A 15,109-nucleotide genomic window follows, 5' to 3' on the forward strand; every position below is an offset into this window, starting at 1 on the left:
GTCTACCTACAGCACGGCGACATACGTTGCACGTGCCGTAGGGTATGGACTGAGGATGATTTCGATCACTTGGGGGTACTTTTGACGTGCGCAAGAAATCTCCAACACGCGGTGCTGGAAGCAATGTTTACCTCCCCCCACATTGCTACCGCCCTCGACCGGGTTTGAACCCGCGATCTTGAACTCAGCAAGCCAACACGTTACTGACTAGAGCTACGTCCGAGGAGGGCTGTGGTGTAGCAACCATCTCAATCAGCATCAGATTCGAGTACCTTCTGCGCGAAGACTGGGATGTGGCCTTTGTACGAATCTTAGCACCAGTTGTCCAGGAATCATGGCATTCCTTCCCTCAGCAGCTAGACGCCAAATCGGTAGGCAAGCAGCTCTGTTAAATGACAACATTACCTGGGCCATCGCCGACGCCCGGAGGAATTCGCATTCGGAAACCGCGCGCACGAGGATCTGAGGATCAGTGCACTACAGGAACCGTACAGTAAACAGTTTGGATTGCTGGATACTTTCTAGCCAGCACTTGTCTTGTCTGTCTCTTCGGTTGTTTAACTCTCTTTGGTGCGCTATCCTGATGGAAACTACAATATAGAGGCAAAAACTGCAGCAGATCCCAGAATCTGAGGATCCGTGGACTACAGGAACCCTACAGTAAACAGTTTGGATTGCTGGAGGATATACTTTCTAGCCAGTACTTGTCTTGTCTGTCTCTTCGGCTGTTTAACTCTCTTCCTGATGGGATGTACAGCAGATAACAGCAGCTCAGCAGCAGCCAATTCATAGAACAAAACGGTATCACCGCTGGATTCAGGAGACCGTTTCTGCTATCATTAACATAAATGCTTGGTGTCACCAAATGCCTCCCTTTTTCAACAAATCGGGAGAGATTCACCTTTTTTTTTTTCGTTCACCAGATTTTCCTTCGTGATTGTTTAAATTTGTCTGCGCAAATAAATTCCTGTCAGTTGTGAGTTTGCAGATACGTTTGTCTCCTTGTCTTAACCGCCCTTCGTCCCGTCTCAGTGCTGCTTTGAAGCGACAGAGATTCACCCCCTGCGGAATGGTGCTTAGCTGGGGCCATGTTTTGATTCGTAACACCAGTTCCGGTATTGTTCTCGTACTCTTTATGTTCCGTCTCGTTCTGTGTTCAGAGCTTCACCATAAAAGGATATTTTCTGCCTTCCTCTCACCTTCCACTCCGGCAAGTCATTGCACCCGTTACTCAACGAAAGGGGATACACACAAGCACGTTCAGAGCACACTTGCTAAAATAAGTCACAGCTGTGACCTCTTTAGAAATGTCGCGGATACTTTCGACTGAAGAACATAGTCACTAACACTCTAACAGGCGTTGCCATGAAAATGCCTCTTCGTTACACCGTACTGCTCGTAGCAGTATTATGCATCCCATTGGAAGGAGGTGCAGTAAAAAAGACCACACCCAGCAAGAAACCCAAGAAGACAAAACCACCGAACCCATTTAAGGCACGCAAGATGAAGAAGGAGAAAGTGGCTGGTGCGTACTACTACAGTTTATTCTGAACTCATTGGATTACTCTTACATCATCCAGCAAAGTTATCTTCTTATAGTTAGAAATACCTGGGGTCATTTGTATGAGTTGAGAACCCGTTTCAGACTCATTGTAAACAGCCTCGGCAACGCTTCGCACCGAACGCCTTGCACGATATCAGTGATGGCCAGTAGTTAACTACATGTACTTAAACTACCTGATTGTAGTTAAAAAGTAGTTATCAACTGCCTGCAGAAATGTAGTGGCAACTACCAGTTAAACCACTATTTTGAGTAGTTAACTGCAGTAGTTAGGCTACTGCAGGCGCCAACTATACTTCCGATTTTGCCGCAAGCTTTACGGCACGATTGTGCTTCCGCCTTTTACCTTGAGCTACTTGTTTGTTGAGAACGGAGGTGCAGACAAATGTGTCGTGCATGTGTGTACTAAACCTTCACTTTTAATGCTTGTTTAGTGAAGCCTCATTTGCTGTGGGATATTTCTGCAACGTAGTTTATCGCGTAGGCACAGAAAGAATCCAGCCGCAAGCTTTGTATTTGACGATCGTAGCAATGGCTCGAGCCAAAGCTTATCATTGCTTGTGATTCATATTTAGGTGTCCAAGAACACTACAAAGGATTGATGTTGATGGACAGCGTTAAGTAGTTATAGATGTAGTTAAAATACACTGCAGTAGTTAAAGAAGTAGTTTTAACTACACCCCTGAAAACTACTTGAACTACTAGTTAAACTACTCCATCGCGAGGTAGTTAGTAGTTATAGTTAAACTACCGTAGAAATAGTTAGTGGCCATTATTGCGCAATATACCTGCAGCTGCAAGGGCTAGCCTATTGAAAATAAGTACGAGATTCAACTTTTGTGCAACCCGGCCCTGGTACGAGCCCGACATAGCTGCCCCGTAATGTCAGACCGTTGCAGCGCGCGCTCGTAGCATAGATGATCCCGCATTGACATCGTTCATTCGAACAAGAGCGGGAACGAGAGTATAGAAGAGATGGTGTACTGTAAAGGTTGAACTTGCGATCCGACGAAAATGCCCGTTTTATTTCCGTCATGTTTGTACGCTAAGTTACCGCCATAGTGTCCGTCGTTGCAACTCCGAGCGACTGTGGGATTAGCTTAGAGCTGGCTGCCCAATGTATGGCGTTCTCAGAAGACGGCGACCTAGAAAGTGGGTCTGCCGAAGCTTTTGTATAGCGCAGTCGTCATTCTTACCGTTGGTTGTATCCATAAGTGTTTCTAGTACAAGAGCTGGGTTTTGGGGGAAAGTGACCCTGACAGGTTGGAGAAAGCTTAAAATGAAAGAGATAGTGAAAGTTAGAGTGCTTTGAAATTGGTTTGCTTTGTGTCATATCCTAAGACGGATATTGATTCCGAGAAGGCAAGCCTTGAGACAGTGTTGTATGAGAATGTTTTAGCACGTGGAGCGTATTTCCAAGAACTGTGAATTTCGTCACAGCGCTTTTAAAAGCCGCGTGCGAACGATTGAGGTGGACTTGGCTGCCGGACTCCGTAGCGGGCGGACCGGCCAGGCTGTCTCGTCGAGTTGTAAGTTTGTTCCTGTAAATATTGTCGTTGTGTAAATAAACAAGTTATTGTTGAGTATCCCGGACGTCTTTTTCCTGGGTTAACGAGCAAGCAGAGGGAAACGAGGAAAACAACCACCACAACTTGACTTGTACTAAAAGTGCATCTGTACTCCCACGATAAAATATAATGTGTCTGCCAAAGAAACGGGTTATGAATCATAATTGGGTTCTGCTGGCTCCACTCGTCGCAGGTGAAGCTCACTCAATAAGAAGTCTTCGGATAGTAGTATGTCAGTGTGTCCAACAACAACACAAACAAATCGTGACCATGACATAGGGTGATTCATCGCAGTGTATCCAACACTCGCACCGTAAAGCGTTCAAAGTAAGGAACTGTTCTACCAACGTAGCAGTTACGTTCTGGACTGATTCGATGATGCTTCTCGGGTGGGCCAAGGGTTAAGCACAGAAGTAAAATGCCTTTTGTAGCCAACAGGGTTGTAGAGGAGCAGAACCGCGGAATACATCAGACCGGCGGCATTGCCCAGGTAAGGAAAATCTGTCGTATCTTGTAACGCAGAGAATTTCGATTCAGTACCCGCAGAGTCGAAAAGACTGCTGGGAAGAGTCAACGTGACTAGAAAAGACGGTGGTTTACTGGGCAAAGCTGAGCGACTTAAAGGCGCAATTAGGTGACACTTAACGTGGCTCGCAACCTGGCCTCATCTGCCGAGCTGTCCACCTGGAGCCATCATGCAAAATATATTTTCGCGTTGCAGTATGCAGTTACACGATATATGTATAATAGTTATGCAGTTACAGAATAAAATTTCCAAAAACAGTTGGGGAAAGCAGATGCGAACGGCCGACACGATCCTTGCGTGACGTGGGCAAGTCCCCCTTCTTTCTTTGTTCTCAGCTCACGCGTCTCTTATACGTGGTGGTTGTGAAAGGGCTCGCCGTTCACAGAGTTGGCAAAGCCACGACTAACGCCCTTGGGGAATGTGCATCCTCGGCCGACTTCTAAGGGAACTGTGCCGACGTATGTCTGAAAGTGTCTAAGGAAAACCCAGGAAAAACCCGAGACAGCACAGTCGGCACAGGGATTCGAACCCGGGTACCTCCCACTCTCGACGTGACGCGGCCAGCACGTATAAGCGGCCGTGACATGGTGGGAAACGAAACTGAAGCCCCATCACCTTTGCTTACGCTTCACAAGACGAAGCCCAAGGAGCTACCTCTTCACATTTTTTTATGGGACAGATATGGACCGTATTGTCGGCAGGTACTGTTACTTCCTCTGTCTCAGACAGGGTCACTCTAGCTAGACGTTACCGCCATTGAGAACAGCTTCTTAATCCCTTCTTGAGCCGATGGCAAAGCAACTACATAGTGAAGCTATGCTCCAACCACTCCATGAAACACAGAACTGTAGTGACCATACAACGTGGCGACCTACGTATACTGCTGCTCATACAGGAAGGACAGCCTGCCTAGGCATATGTGACACGTGTGTCCTGTTAATTTCCTACTTTCCAGCTTCGATGGTGCAGCGAGAAGTGCACCTTCTTGATAGGACATTATTACGGCGGCGTCTCCATACTAGAAATTGTTAAACACGTGAGCAATGTGATCACCATGCAGTGGGTATTGTGAAAAATTTATTAAGGAGCATTTATTGCATTGGACTAAACAGACTGTGTTTCAAGGTATTTGGCTTTGCTGGTTTATGAAAAACGAGCGCACTGATTATGCTATTTTGCCAAGCTCACCATTGTTTTCTTCTTTTTTGCTTACAGATGGTTGCCTGCCACCTTCTGTGACAACTCCTCCTGCAGCTCCACCCTCATTTCCTGCGCTTGCTACCACCACACAATCTCCAACTACATTGTCTCCAACTACGAACCCACCAACTACACCTCCAACTACTCCCCCGTCAACTATGCTGTCCCCAACTACTACCCCATCAAATACAAGGTCTCCAACTACTACACCACCAACTGCACCATATCCAACGAGTACACCACCAACTACACCATCTCTGAATACTACACCACCAAGTACAACTACTTCCTCGCCAACTACCACCCGTCTAGCTAAACCATCTCCAGCTACTACCTCACCAATTGTTTTATTTCCAACTACTCACATCCCAACTACACCACCTTCAAATACTATCCCACCAATTACACTATTTCTAACTTACACCCCTTCAACTGGACCGACTCCGACTATTACTGCACCAGTTACACCATCTCCAACTTACACCCCTCCAGCTGGCCCAACTCCAACTACTACCACACCAACTGCACCACCTCCAACTTACAACCCTCCGACTGGCCCAACTTCAACTACTTCCACACCAATTACACCACCTCCAACTTATACCCCTCCATATGGCACAACTCCAACCACACCGATTACACCATCTCCAACTTACACCCCTCCAGCTGGCCCAACTCCAACAACTACCACACCAACTGCACCACCTCCAACTTACACCCCTCCGACTGGCCCAACTTCAACTACTACCACACCAATTACACCATCTCCAACTTACACCCCTCCAGCTGGCCCAACTCCAACTACTACCACACCAACTGCACCATCTCCAACTTACACCCCTCCAGCTGAACCAACTTCATCTACTACCACACCAACTGCGCCACCTCCAACTTACACCCCTCCAACTGGCTCAACTTCAACTACTACCACACCAATTACACCATCTCCAACTTACACCCCTCCAGCTGGCCCAACTCCAACTACTACCACACCAACTGCGCCATCTCCAACTTACACCCCTCCAGCTGAACCAACTTCATCTACTATGATACCAATTACACCACCTCCAACTTACACCCCTCCGACTGGCCCAACTTCGACTACTTCCACACCAATTACACCACCTCCAACTTATACCCCTCCATATGGCACAACTCCAAGTACTACCACACCGATTACACCATCTCCAACTTACACCCCTCCAGCTGGCCCAACTCCAACAACTACCACACCAACTGCACCACCTCCAACTTACACCCCTCCGACGGGCCCAACTTCAACTACTGCCACACCAATTACACCATCTCCAACTTACACCCCTCCATATGGCACAACTCCAAGTACTACCACACCGATTACACCATCTCCAACTTACACCCCTCCAGCTGGCCCAACTCCAACAACTACCACACCAACTGCACCACCTCCAACTTACACCCCTCCGACTGGCCCAACTTCAACTACTACCACACCAATTACACCATCTCCAACTTACACCCCTCCAGCTGGCACAACTCCAACTACTACCACACCAATTACACCATCTCCAACTTACACCCCTCCAGCTGGCCCAACTCCAACTACCACCACACCAACTGCACCATCTCCAACTTACACCCCTCCAGCTGAACCAATTTCAACTACTACGATACCAATTACACCACCTCCAACTTACACCCCTCCGACTGGCCCAACTTCGACTACTTCCACACCAATTACACCACCTCCAACTTATACCCCTCCATATGGCACAACTCCAAGTACTACCACACCGATTACACCATCTCCAACTTACACCCCTCCAGCTGGCCCAACTCCAACAACTACCACACCAACTGCACCACCTCCAACTTACACCCCTCCGACTGGCCCAACTTCAACTACTACCACACCAATTACACCACCTCCAACTTACACCCCTCCATCTGGCACAACTTCAACTACTACTGCACCAATTACACCATCCCCAACTTACACCCCTCCAGCTGGCCCAACTCCAACTACTACCACACCAACTGCACCATCTCCAACTTACACCCCTCCAGCTGAACCAACTTCAACTACTACCATACCAATTACACTACCTCCAACTTACACCCCTCCGACTGGCCCAACTTCAACTACTACCACACCAATTACACCATCTCCAACTTACACCCCTCCAGCTGGCACAACTCCAACTACTACCACACCAATTACACCATCTCCAACTTACACCCCTCCAGCTGGCCCAACTCCAACTACTACCACACCAACTGTACCATCTCCAACTTACACCCCTCCAGCTGAACCAACTTCATCTACTACGATACCAATTACACCACCTCCAACTTACACCCCTCCAACTGGCCCAACTTCGACTACTTCCACACCAATTACACCACCTCCAACTTATACCCCTCCATATGGCACAACTCCAAGTACTACCACACCGATTACACCATCTCCAACTTACACCCCTCCAGCTGGCCCAACTCCAACAACTACCACACCAACTGCACCACCTCCAACTTACACCCCTCCGACTGGCCCAACTTCAACTACTACCACACCAATTACACCACCTCCAACTTACACCCCTCCATCTGGCACAACTTCAACTACTACTGCACCAATTACACCATCCCCAACTTACACCCCTCCAGCTGGCCCAGCTCCAACTACTATCACACCAACTGCACCATCTCCAACTTACACCCCTCCAGCTGAACCAACTTCAACTACTACCATACCAATTACACTACCTCCAACTTACACCCCTCCGACTGGCCCAACTTCAACTACTACCACACCAATTACACCATCTCCAACTTACACCCCTCCAGCTGGCACAACTCCAACTACTACCACACCAATTACACCATCTCCAACTTACACCCCTCCAGCTGGCCCAACTCCAACTACTACCACACCAACTGTACCATCTCCAACTTACACCCCTCTAGCTGAACCAACTTCATCTACTACGATACCAATTACACCACCTCCAACTTACACCCCTCCGACTGCCCCAACTTCAACTACTACCACACCAATTACACCACCTCCAACTTACACCCCTCCATATGGCACAACTTCAACTACTACTGCACCAATTACACCATCCCCAACTTACACCCCTCCAGCTGGCCCAACTCCAACTACCACCACACCAATTACCCCACCTCCAACGCACTTCCCCCTGAAGTCGGCCCAGGACGCATACTAACCCCCTTTCCCCCACTCCTTCCTGTTGTCCTCTCTCCATCTGTCCACCTCTGTACGCCGCTCATAGCCACAGTTGCTTCGCGATGCTAACACGGAATTTAAAAAAAAAAAAACTTACACCACCTCCAACTGGCCCCATCAACTGTGCAAGATCCTGGGCACTCTTGCGACAGGATCAGGGCGTCCGTTTCCAACACACATCGGACAAATGAAACACTACATGTCCCGGAACTGACTTTTGAACTTTGCACTCCGCAGTGGGACTCCTCACCAAAATCACCGCAAAGATTGTGACATAGCAGTAACCCTTGGGGTATCAGGAACATACATGCGAAATATGGCATTCCCAATGCGCGCAGATTGTATTCGAAGGAATTATTACGAAGTGAGCCCTTCGACTCCGTGAAGAAAAAGGACACCGAAAGCAACACTGCTGACGTCATCCAGCATGGAAGAATGCAAGCTTCGCAGCAGACGACAATGTTGGTTGACGTCATTGTATCTTCCTCCGGGCGAACCGCTGGGCGCTTTCCATTTTGGTTTCGGTTTCGTATTGCCATCCTTTACAGGTTAATTACTCGGACAAAACGAATGCGAATGTTGTATTCGGTATCAAGGGAGCGGTCCGTGTTCGGTATAATGATCACGTATTTTTTTATTTTATTTTTTTCGAATCCTTGCGAAGTCTCCCCTTAAACATGGACAGTTGCTCCCCTTAGATGGGAAGAGTCTTACGGCGATGGCAGTCGCCGTGGAAGGAGCTAGAGTAGCGCGTAAGTTGATTGGAACTGAGACTGTTTGGTCAATTTTCTGTTCTACTGTAACAATATGGAATGAAACAGAAGCGTCACACAGTACTTAGTATATTTTACTCCTTTACAGGTCCCAACCTTTCCTGAGTGCCATGAAGGCGAGCAAAGAGATCGCCAATACGCTTAGGATATATCCAATGCTCGGGGTCACAAAATATAGCGCAATGTCACGTCTTGCTTCTGAGATTAAGAACGGGCTTTTGTTTGTGAATTTTCCTACTGCGCTTTCCTTGTATATATTTGCACGAAGAGGCCTTATCGCATTATCGGTACGCACTGCACATCACTTTTCGCACTGGTGGGCATCAGGAAGAAAACAAACCTGCCCATTGTTAGTGTCTTCGTGGCTTTGGTACGTTGAACAATAAAAGATGGAAATGTTACCATTTTTTTGTTATCGTTTTGATGCGATAGCATTAAGAGTGTCAAAGTGCAAAAAATTATGTGTGTGTGTCTTCGTGTATGAGGTGGCGAAGCTTCACCGAGGAAATTGAAGAAGTCGAAGGTACTTAAGAGTAAGAGGTAAGAATAACTGACGTCGTGGTAATTAAAGGCAATTCAAGCAAAAAAATTGACTTTAAAGGTAATGAATGCAAGATATATGTGAAGATTAAATGAAATTAAAGATTACAGGAGGAAATTAAATGTAATTAACTTCAATTACTAAAGGGGAATTAAGAATCATTAAAGCAATTAAACGTAATTAAAGGTAACTAAATGAAATTCAAGGTTACCTCAGGTAACCTGCCGTTGCCTTCGGTAATTAAAAAGTAATTACAGGGTAATTGAAAGTAATAAGTAATTCGGGCTAATTAAACGTTAATTAGATGAACTTACATATGGTAATCGAAAGTGTCGAACCGGAAGTCAACTGTATACCGGAGGTGGACAAACGGAAGTCAGGTTAGACCGGAAGTAAATACCGGATGTCAAGTATAGACGGGAAGAGGGCAACCGGAAGTTGGGTGTAGACCGGAAGTCGATACCATTACAACTCTTGGTACTCACTACATTGGTACTCACTCCTCTCCTTCACCACAGTAGAGCAAGATGGAACGTCTAAGCGACTTCCCAGGCAAAACTCTGGAGCGGGACCATTTCAAAGTGATTTATTGGACATTTAGTGACTGGGCCAAGTTGAAAATAGAACAAGTTTCACGATGGACCCGCTTCAAGTAGAACCACTGGAACTGAGCCAGTGGTCCCATCAGATAGGAGTACCTTCTGCGCCAAGACAGGAATGTGACTTTTGTACGAATCTTAGCGCCAGTTGTCCAGGAATCATGGCATTTCTTCCCTCAGCAGCAAGACGCCAAATCGGTAGACAAGCAGCTTGGTTAAATGACAACAATACACGGGCCATCGCCGACGCCCAGAGGAACTCGCATTCGGATACCGCGCGCACGCGGATCTGAGGGTCAGTGGATTACAGGAGTCGTACAGTAGACAGTTTGGATTGCTGCAGGATATACTTTCTAGCCAGTACCTGTTTAGTCTGCCTCTTCGGTTGTTTATCTCTCTTTCGTGCGCTATGCTGATGGAAACTACGATACAGAGGCAAAAACTTCAGCAAATAACAGTAGCTCAGCAGCAGCAGCAGCAGCCACTTCATAAAACAAAATGGTATCACCGCTGGATTCAGGAGACAGTTTCTGCTATCATTAACATAAATGCTTGGTATCTCCAAATGCCTTCCTTTTTCAACAAATCGGGAGAGATTCACCCCCTGCGGAATGGTGCTTAGCTAGGACCATGTTTTGACTCGTAACACGAGTTTCGGTATTGTTCTCGTACTTTTTCTGTTCCGTCTCTTTCTGTGTTCAGAGCTTCACCATAAAAGGACATTTTCAGCTTTCCTGCCGCCCTCCTCTCCGGCGAGTCATTGCACCCATTACTTAACGTAGGGGATGCAAACAAGCACGTTCGGAGCACACTTGCAAAACCGGGTCACAGCTGTGACCTCTTTAGAATTGTCGCGAATCCTTCCAATTGAATAACATAGTCACTAACACATTAACAGGCGTTGCCATGGAACTACCTCTAAGTTACATTGTACTCCTCATAGCAGTACTATGCAGTTTGATCCCTTTAGAAGGAGATGCAGCAGAAAAGACCAAGACAAGCAAGAAACCTAAGACGCCAAAAACCACCGGAGCCAATTAGGGCAGACGAGATGGAGAAGGAGAAAGGGTCTGATGCGTATCAACTTCAGTTTATTATCCCATATCATCGTCATCATGTATCTCTCTCTCTCTCTCTCTCACTCTCCCTCAGTTTATTCTGGGGTCGTTGGATAGCTCTTAGATCCTCTAGCAAGGTTAGCTTCAAGCTTGGCTAGAAATATTGGGGGGCAGCTGACCTTGGGTCGTTTGCATGAGTTGAGTACCTGTTTCAGACTCGTTCTGGACAGCCTCGGCAACGATTCTTGCACGCGCACCGAACGTCTTGCCCGATACACCTGCTAGGGCAGCGTATTGAGAATACGTACGAGGCTCAACTTTTATGCAACCCGGCCCTGGTACGAGCCTCAGCTGCCTTGTGATGTTAGACCGTTGTAGCACGCGCTCGTAGCATAGCTAATCCCACAGTTCCCCACATTGACGTCTTTCACTTGAACAAGAACGAGAACGAGAGTAGAATAGATGGTTTACTGCAGGTGCATCTGGGCTATCACAATAAAATGCAATGCGTCTCCTAGAGAAACATGGAAGCACCGTAATTCGCAAGGTCTTTCGCCAGTTGTGAGTCATAAGAGTTTTTCACCTACACTTGGACGGGACTGGACAGCTACATGTTAGAGGACAGCTGCAACATAGTGACGAAGATGACAGCGAGAAAAGCATCCCATGGACCATCCTTACACAAGACTGCTTATCAGACGAACGCATCAAGACTTGCTGGACTCGGGTGTCTGAGGCACATTAGTTAACTTAAGAGAATCATTACGAATGACCCGAAGATGCGAAGCGGTGAAAAGCATATTAAACAACTGTGGGCAGGGCAAACGACAGCGAGCCCAACCAGCGTTCCAAGCAGCCACTCCGCTCCCGCCTGACAGAATAACCAGATCCAATCCGTTCGAAGTAACTGGCATCGATTTCGCGAGACCACTGTTCTACAAAACATCTGACAGCACATAGAAACAATTTTACATTGCGTTGTTTACGTGCGCAGTTTCGCGGGCCGTGCATCTGGAACTGGTAGACAGCCGCAGGGCACAACGATTTATCATGGCTTTCCGAAGATCCGTGTCCGACAATGCGCTTACACTTAAGCTGCCATCTCAAGACCTATGGAGTCTCTGGAAGGTTCTACGTAAACCCTAAGCGCTTGACTGCTCGTCTACCGAGCCGCATCCAACGGAAATTTGTCATCGAACAAGCTGCGTGTTGAGGAGGCTTTTGGGAGAGAGTGGGTCGATAAGTCAAGACCGTTCTCCGTAGGTTATTGGGGATAACGTTTTTGACACACGACGAGTTAGTCAAGGTGGGAAACGAGACAGAAGCATCATCACCTTCGTTTGCGCTTAACAGGACGAGCCCACGGCGCAAACCCCTTCACATTTCCTCGTGGGACAGATATTGAACGCATTACCAGCTGACAGGGTAAGGTGGTCTATGTTGAAGACAGTCGAGCTATTTTGCTAATCGCAGTCAGGATAATCACCTAGATTGTGCCATAATTCGTTAACTGAAGGTAGTATTTGATTTTGCTGGTTTAGGAACAAACGAGGGCACGGGCGGGAGGGTAATAGAAACTAATCACCACGACCGCTTAATGTTGAAGGAAAAAGCTAGCTGTCGAAACTCTAGATGGTATACATTTGTCAGGTCAGTGCTTATTCGTGTTATTTTGAAGGATGTGTGCGTAGACCTTTAAAAAGAGTATACCCAAAAGCTTTCAGCATATTGCATCTGTGCTTGGAGTTCGTTCAGTCCATCTTCGACACGCAATACGTAAAACCACACTACGTTTGAACCGCAAGCTTTGGGGGAAGTCGCTATTCTTCGTTTGCGTGCTTACCGCGTAACTTACACCGACCTCTGTGATCACCAGTCCTTCTTTTCTGTTGCTGTTCGCGAGCAAGGCGCCATACACGGGGTTCGACGGCGACCATACCCCTGGTGTGTGACGAGAGTCAGCAATCGAAGCCCCCGGACTGCACCGCGCCAGGCAGGAAATATGCGCACGTTATTTTAGGGTTCTTCGGCGGCCGCTGACGACAAAAAACTGTACGTCCTTTAAACCTGTTCTAGTAATCAAACAACTCAATCATTTCATAGTTCTGCGTCCAGTACCCCAGGGGGGGTATTTGGAGCGGTCTGCCTGCCTAGATTGGCGTCACGTTGCTCGGGGAAAGGATGAAAGGGGGTGGTGGAAGGGGGCAGGCGAAGAGTACCCCACGCCCCAGTACCCCGCACCACCACGGCACCACCCGCACATCTGCGACAGCAATGAACTATTGCCATTTCCACAAATAGCTTTCCCGTTTAGACTAAGAAGAAATGTTTTCGAGCTTCCAGTTCCATGAGAAAGCATTACCGCTGCAGAGATGAGTTGGCGGTGATTCCCCTCATGTGGAATCACCGCAATATGTGTATCACCCAGAAGGAGATTAGGTAGCGCTATACCACTGAACTGATTTTGCTATTTTGCTGAGGTCACCTTCGATTGTTCTGCTTACAGATGTGACAACTCCTCCTGCTGTTCCACCATCATGTCCCACGCGTGCTACCACAGAACAATCTCCATCTACACCATCTCCAACTACTTCTTCACCAACTGGCCCGACTCCAACTACTTCTTCACCAACTGGCCCGACTCCAACTACTTCTTCAGCAACTGGCCCGACTCCAACTACTACCATAACAATTACACCATCTCCAACTTCCACCCCTCCAACTGGCCCAACTCCAACTACTACGACACCAATTGCACCACCTCCAACTTACACCCCTCCAACGTGCCCACCTCCAACTACTACTGCCACACTAATTACACCATCTCCAACTTCCACCCCTCCAACTGGCCCAACTTCAACTACTACCACACCACTTGCACCATCTCCAACTTACACCCTTCCAACTAGCCCAACTCCAACTACTACCGCACCAACTGCACCACTTACTTACCTACAATTAAATGCACTACCTCCGACGTACATCCCTCCAGCTGACCCAACTAAAACTACTGAAACACCAATTACACCAAATACTTACGTACTTTCTTAACGCTTAGTAGCGTCCAAGAATGGGCTGACATTTTCGTTCTTACTGAAATAAATATTTCTAGTCTAGAGATCAATCTTTATGAAATTCCTGGCCTATTCGAGTTTCTTTTCTACACGTGAATATTGTAGCGCGGCTGGCATAGCTGTTTATACTTATAAAAATGTATTTCATGCCAACGGAACGTCGATATCGTTTACAGAAATGCATGGAACGTGTTGCATTAGACTTATCAAATGACAATGTATCTTTTGCTCTGTCGTCCATTTGTCGATCACTCAAGAGTAATATGAATTGAATGATGAATTGGGGGAGGGGGAATTCATACTTTGTCTCTCTGTGTTGCGTGTACCACTAATATTTGCACGACTGGTGGCATTAACCTTGACACCACGAAAAAAGGGCAAACCCAACTGTGTTCGATTATACTCGAATATTCTCGCCGACCATGGCATATCTGCACTAATTCAAGCATCAGCATGTGTACAGGATGGATTTAGCAAAGGTTACACACATTTGATCGCGTGGTCAAAATACAAAATAACGAAAAAACGGCTAGGAAGCAAGCGAGCTGGTGAAGATGATGCATAATGTAAAACCCCGAGACTATAGGGAACACGAACGGACAGACACAAACAAGGACAATTCTTGTATGTGAAGTAAAATTTTCAGCTGTGTTTGAGACTTCGTGTTTGTGTCTGTCCTTTCGTGTTCCCTATAGTCGCGGGGTTTTACATTATACAAAATAACGTTTCTGGCGCCTCAAGCCTTGCAGGCTCCGGGCAATGCCACGCCCATCTGGTCACGTGGTCACGTTTCGGAGCCCTGCCCACTCACGGCGACACTGTCCATCTTTCGGGAAGCGAAAGTAAGGAACACCCGACGTAGAGGTCGAATTGTTGTCGGAAGTTTGAATGCAACAACCTCGAACTATACCTTTCATATCATTCATTTTTGCACAAGAAACGAGAAAACTACAAGGCGTTGAGTGCACACAAGCACATAT

General features: G+C 47.2%; 1 protein-coding gene and 1 long non-coding RNA gene across 2 annotated transcripts in view; one reads left to right on the forward strand and one right to left on the reverse strand.

Moving 5' to 3' along the window:
* The window catches only part of LOC135393513 (uncharacterized), a 38,382-nt gene that overhangs the window by 5,415 nt on the left and 17,858 nt on the right, over window positions 1–15,109 (reverse strand). The window lies entirely within an intron of this gene.
* Window positions 1,372–8,064, forward strand: LOC135390509 (mucin-2-like). Its single transcript, XM_064620204.1, has 5 exons — window positions 1,372–1,525; window positions 3,561–3,619; window positions 4,611–4,714; window positions 4,871–5,166; window positions 5,318–8,064. The coding sequence occupies exons 1-5, from the start codon at window positions 1,372–1,374 to the stop codon at window positions 8,062–8,064; spliced, it is 3,360 nt and encodes a 1,119-aa protein (XP_064476274.1).

Source organism: Ornithodoros turicata, chromosome 4 (genome assembly GCF_037126465.1).
Source record: "Ornithodoros turicata isolate Travis chromosome 4, ASM3712646v1, whole genome shotgun sequence".
In the NCBI taxonomy this organism is placed as follows: domain Eukaryota; kingdom Metazoa; phylum Arthropoda; class Arachnida; order Ixodida; family Argasidae; genus Ornithodoros; species Ornithodoros turicata.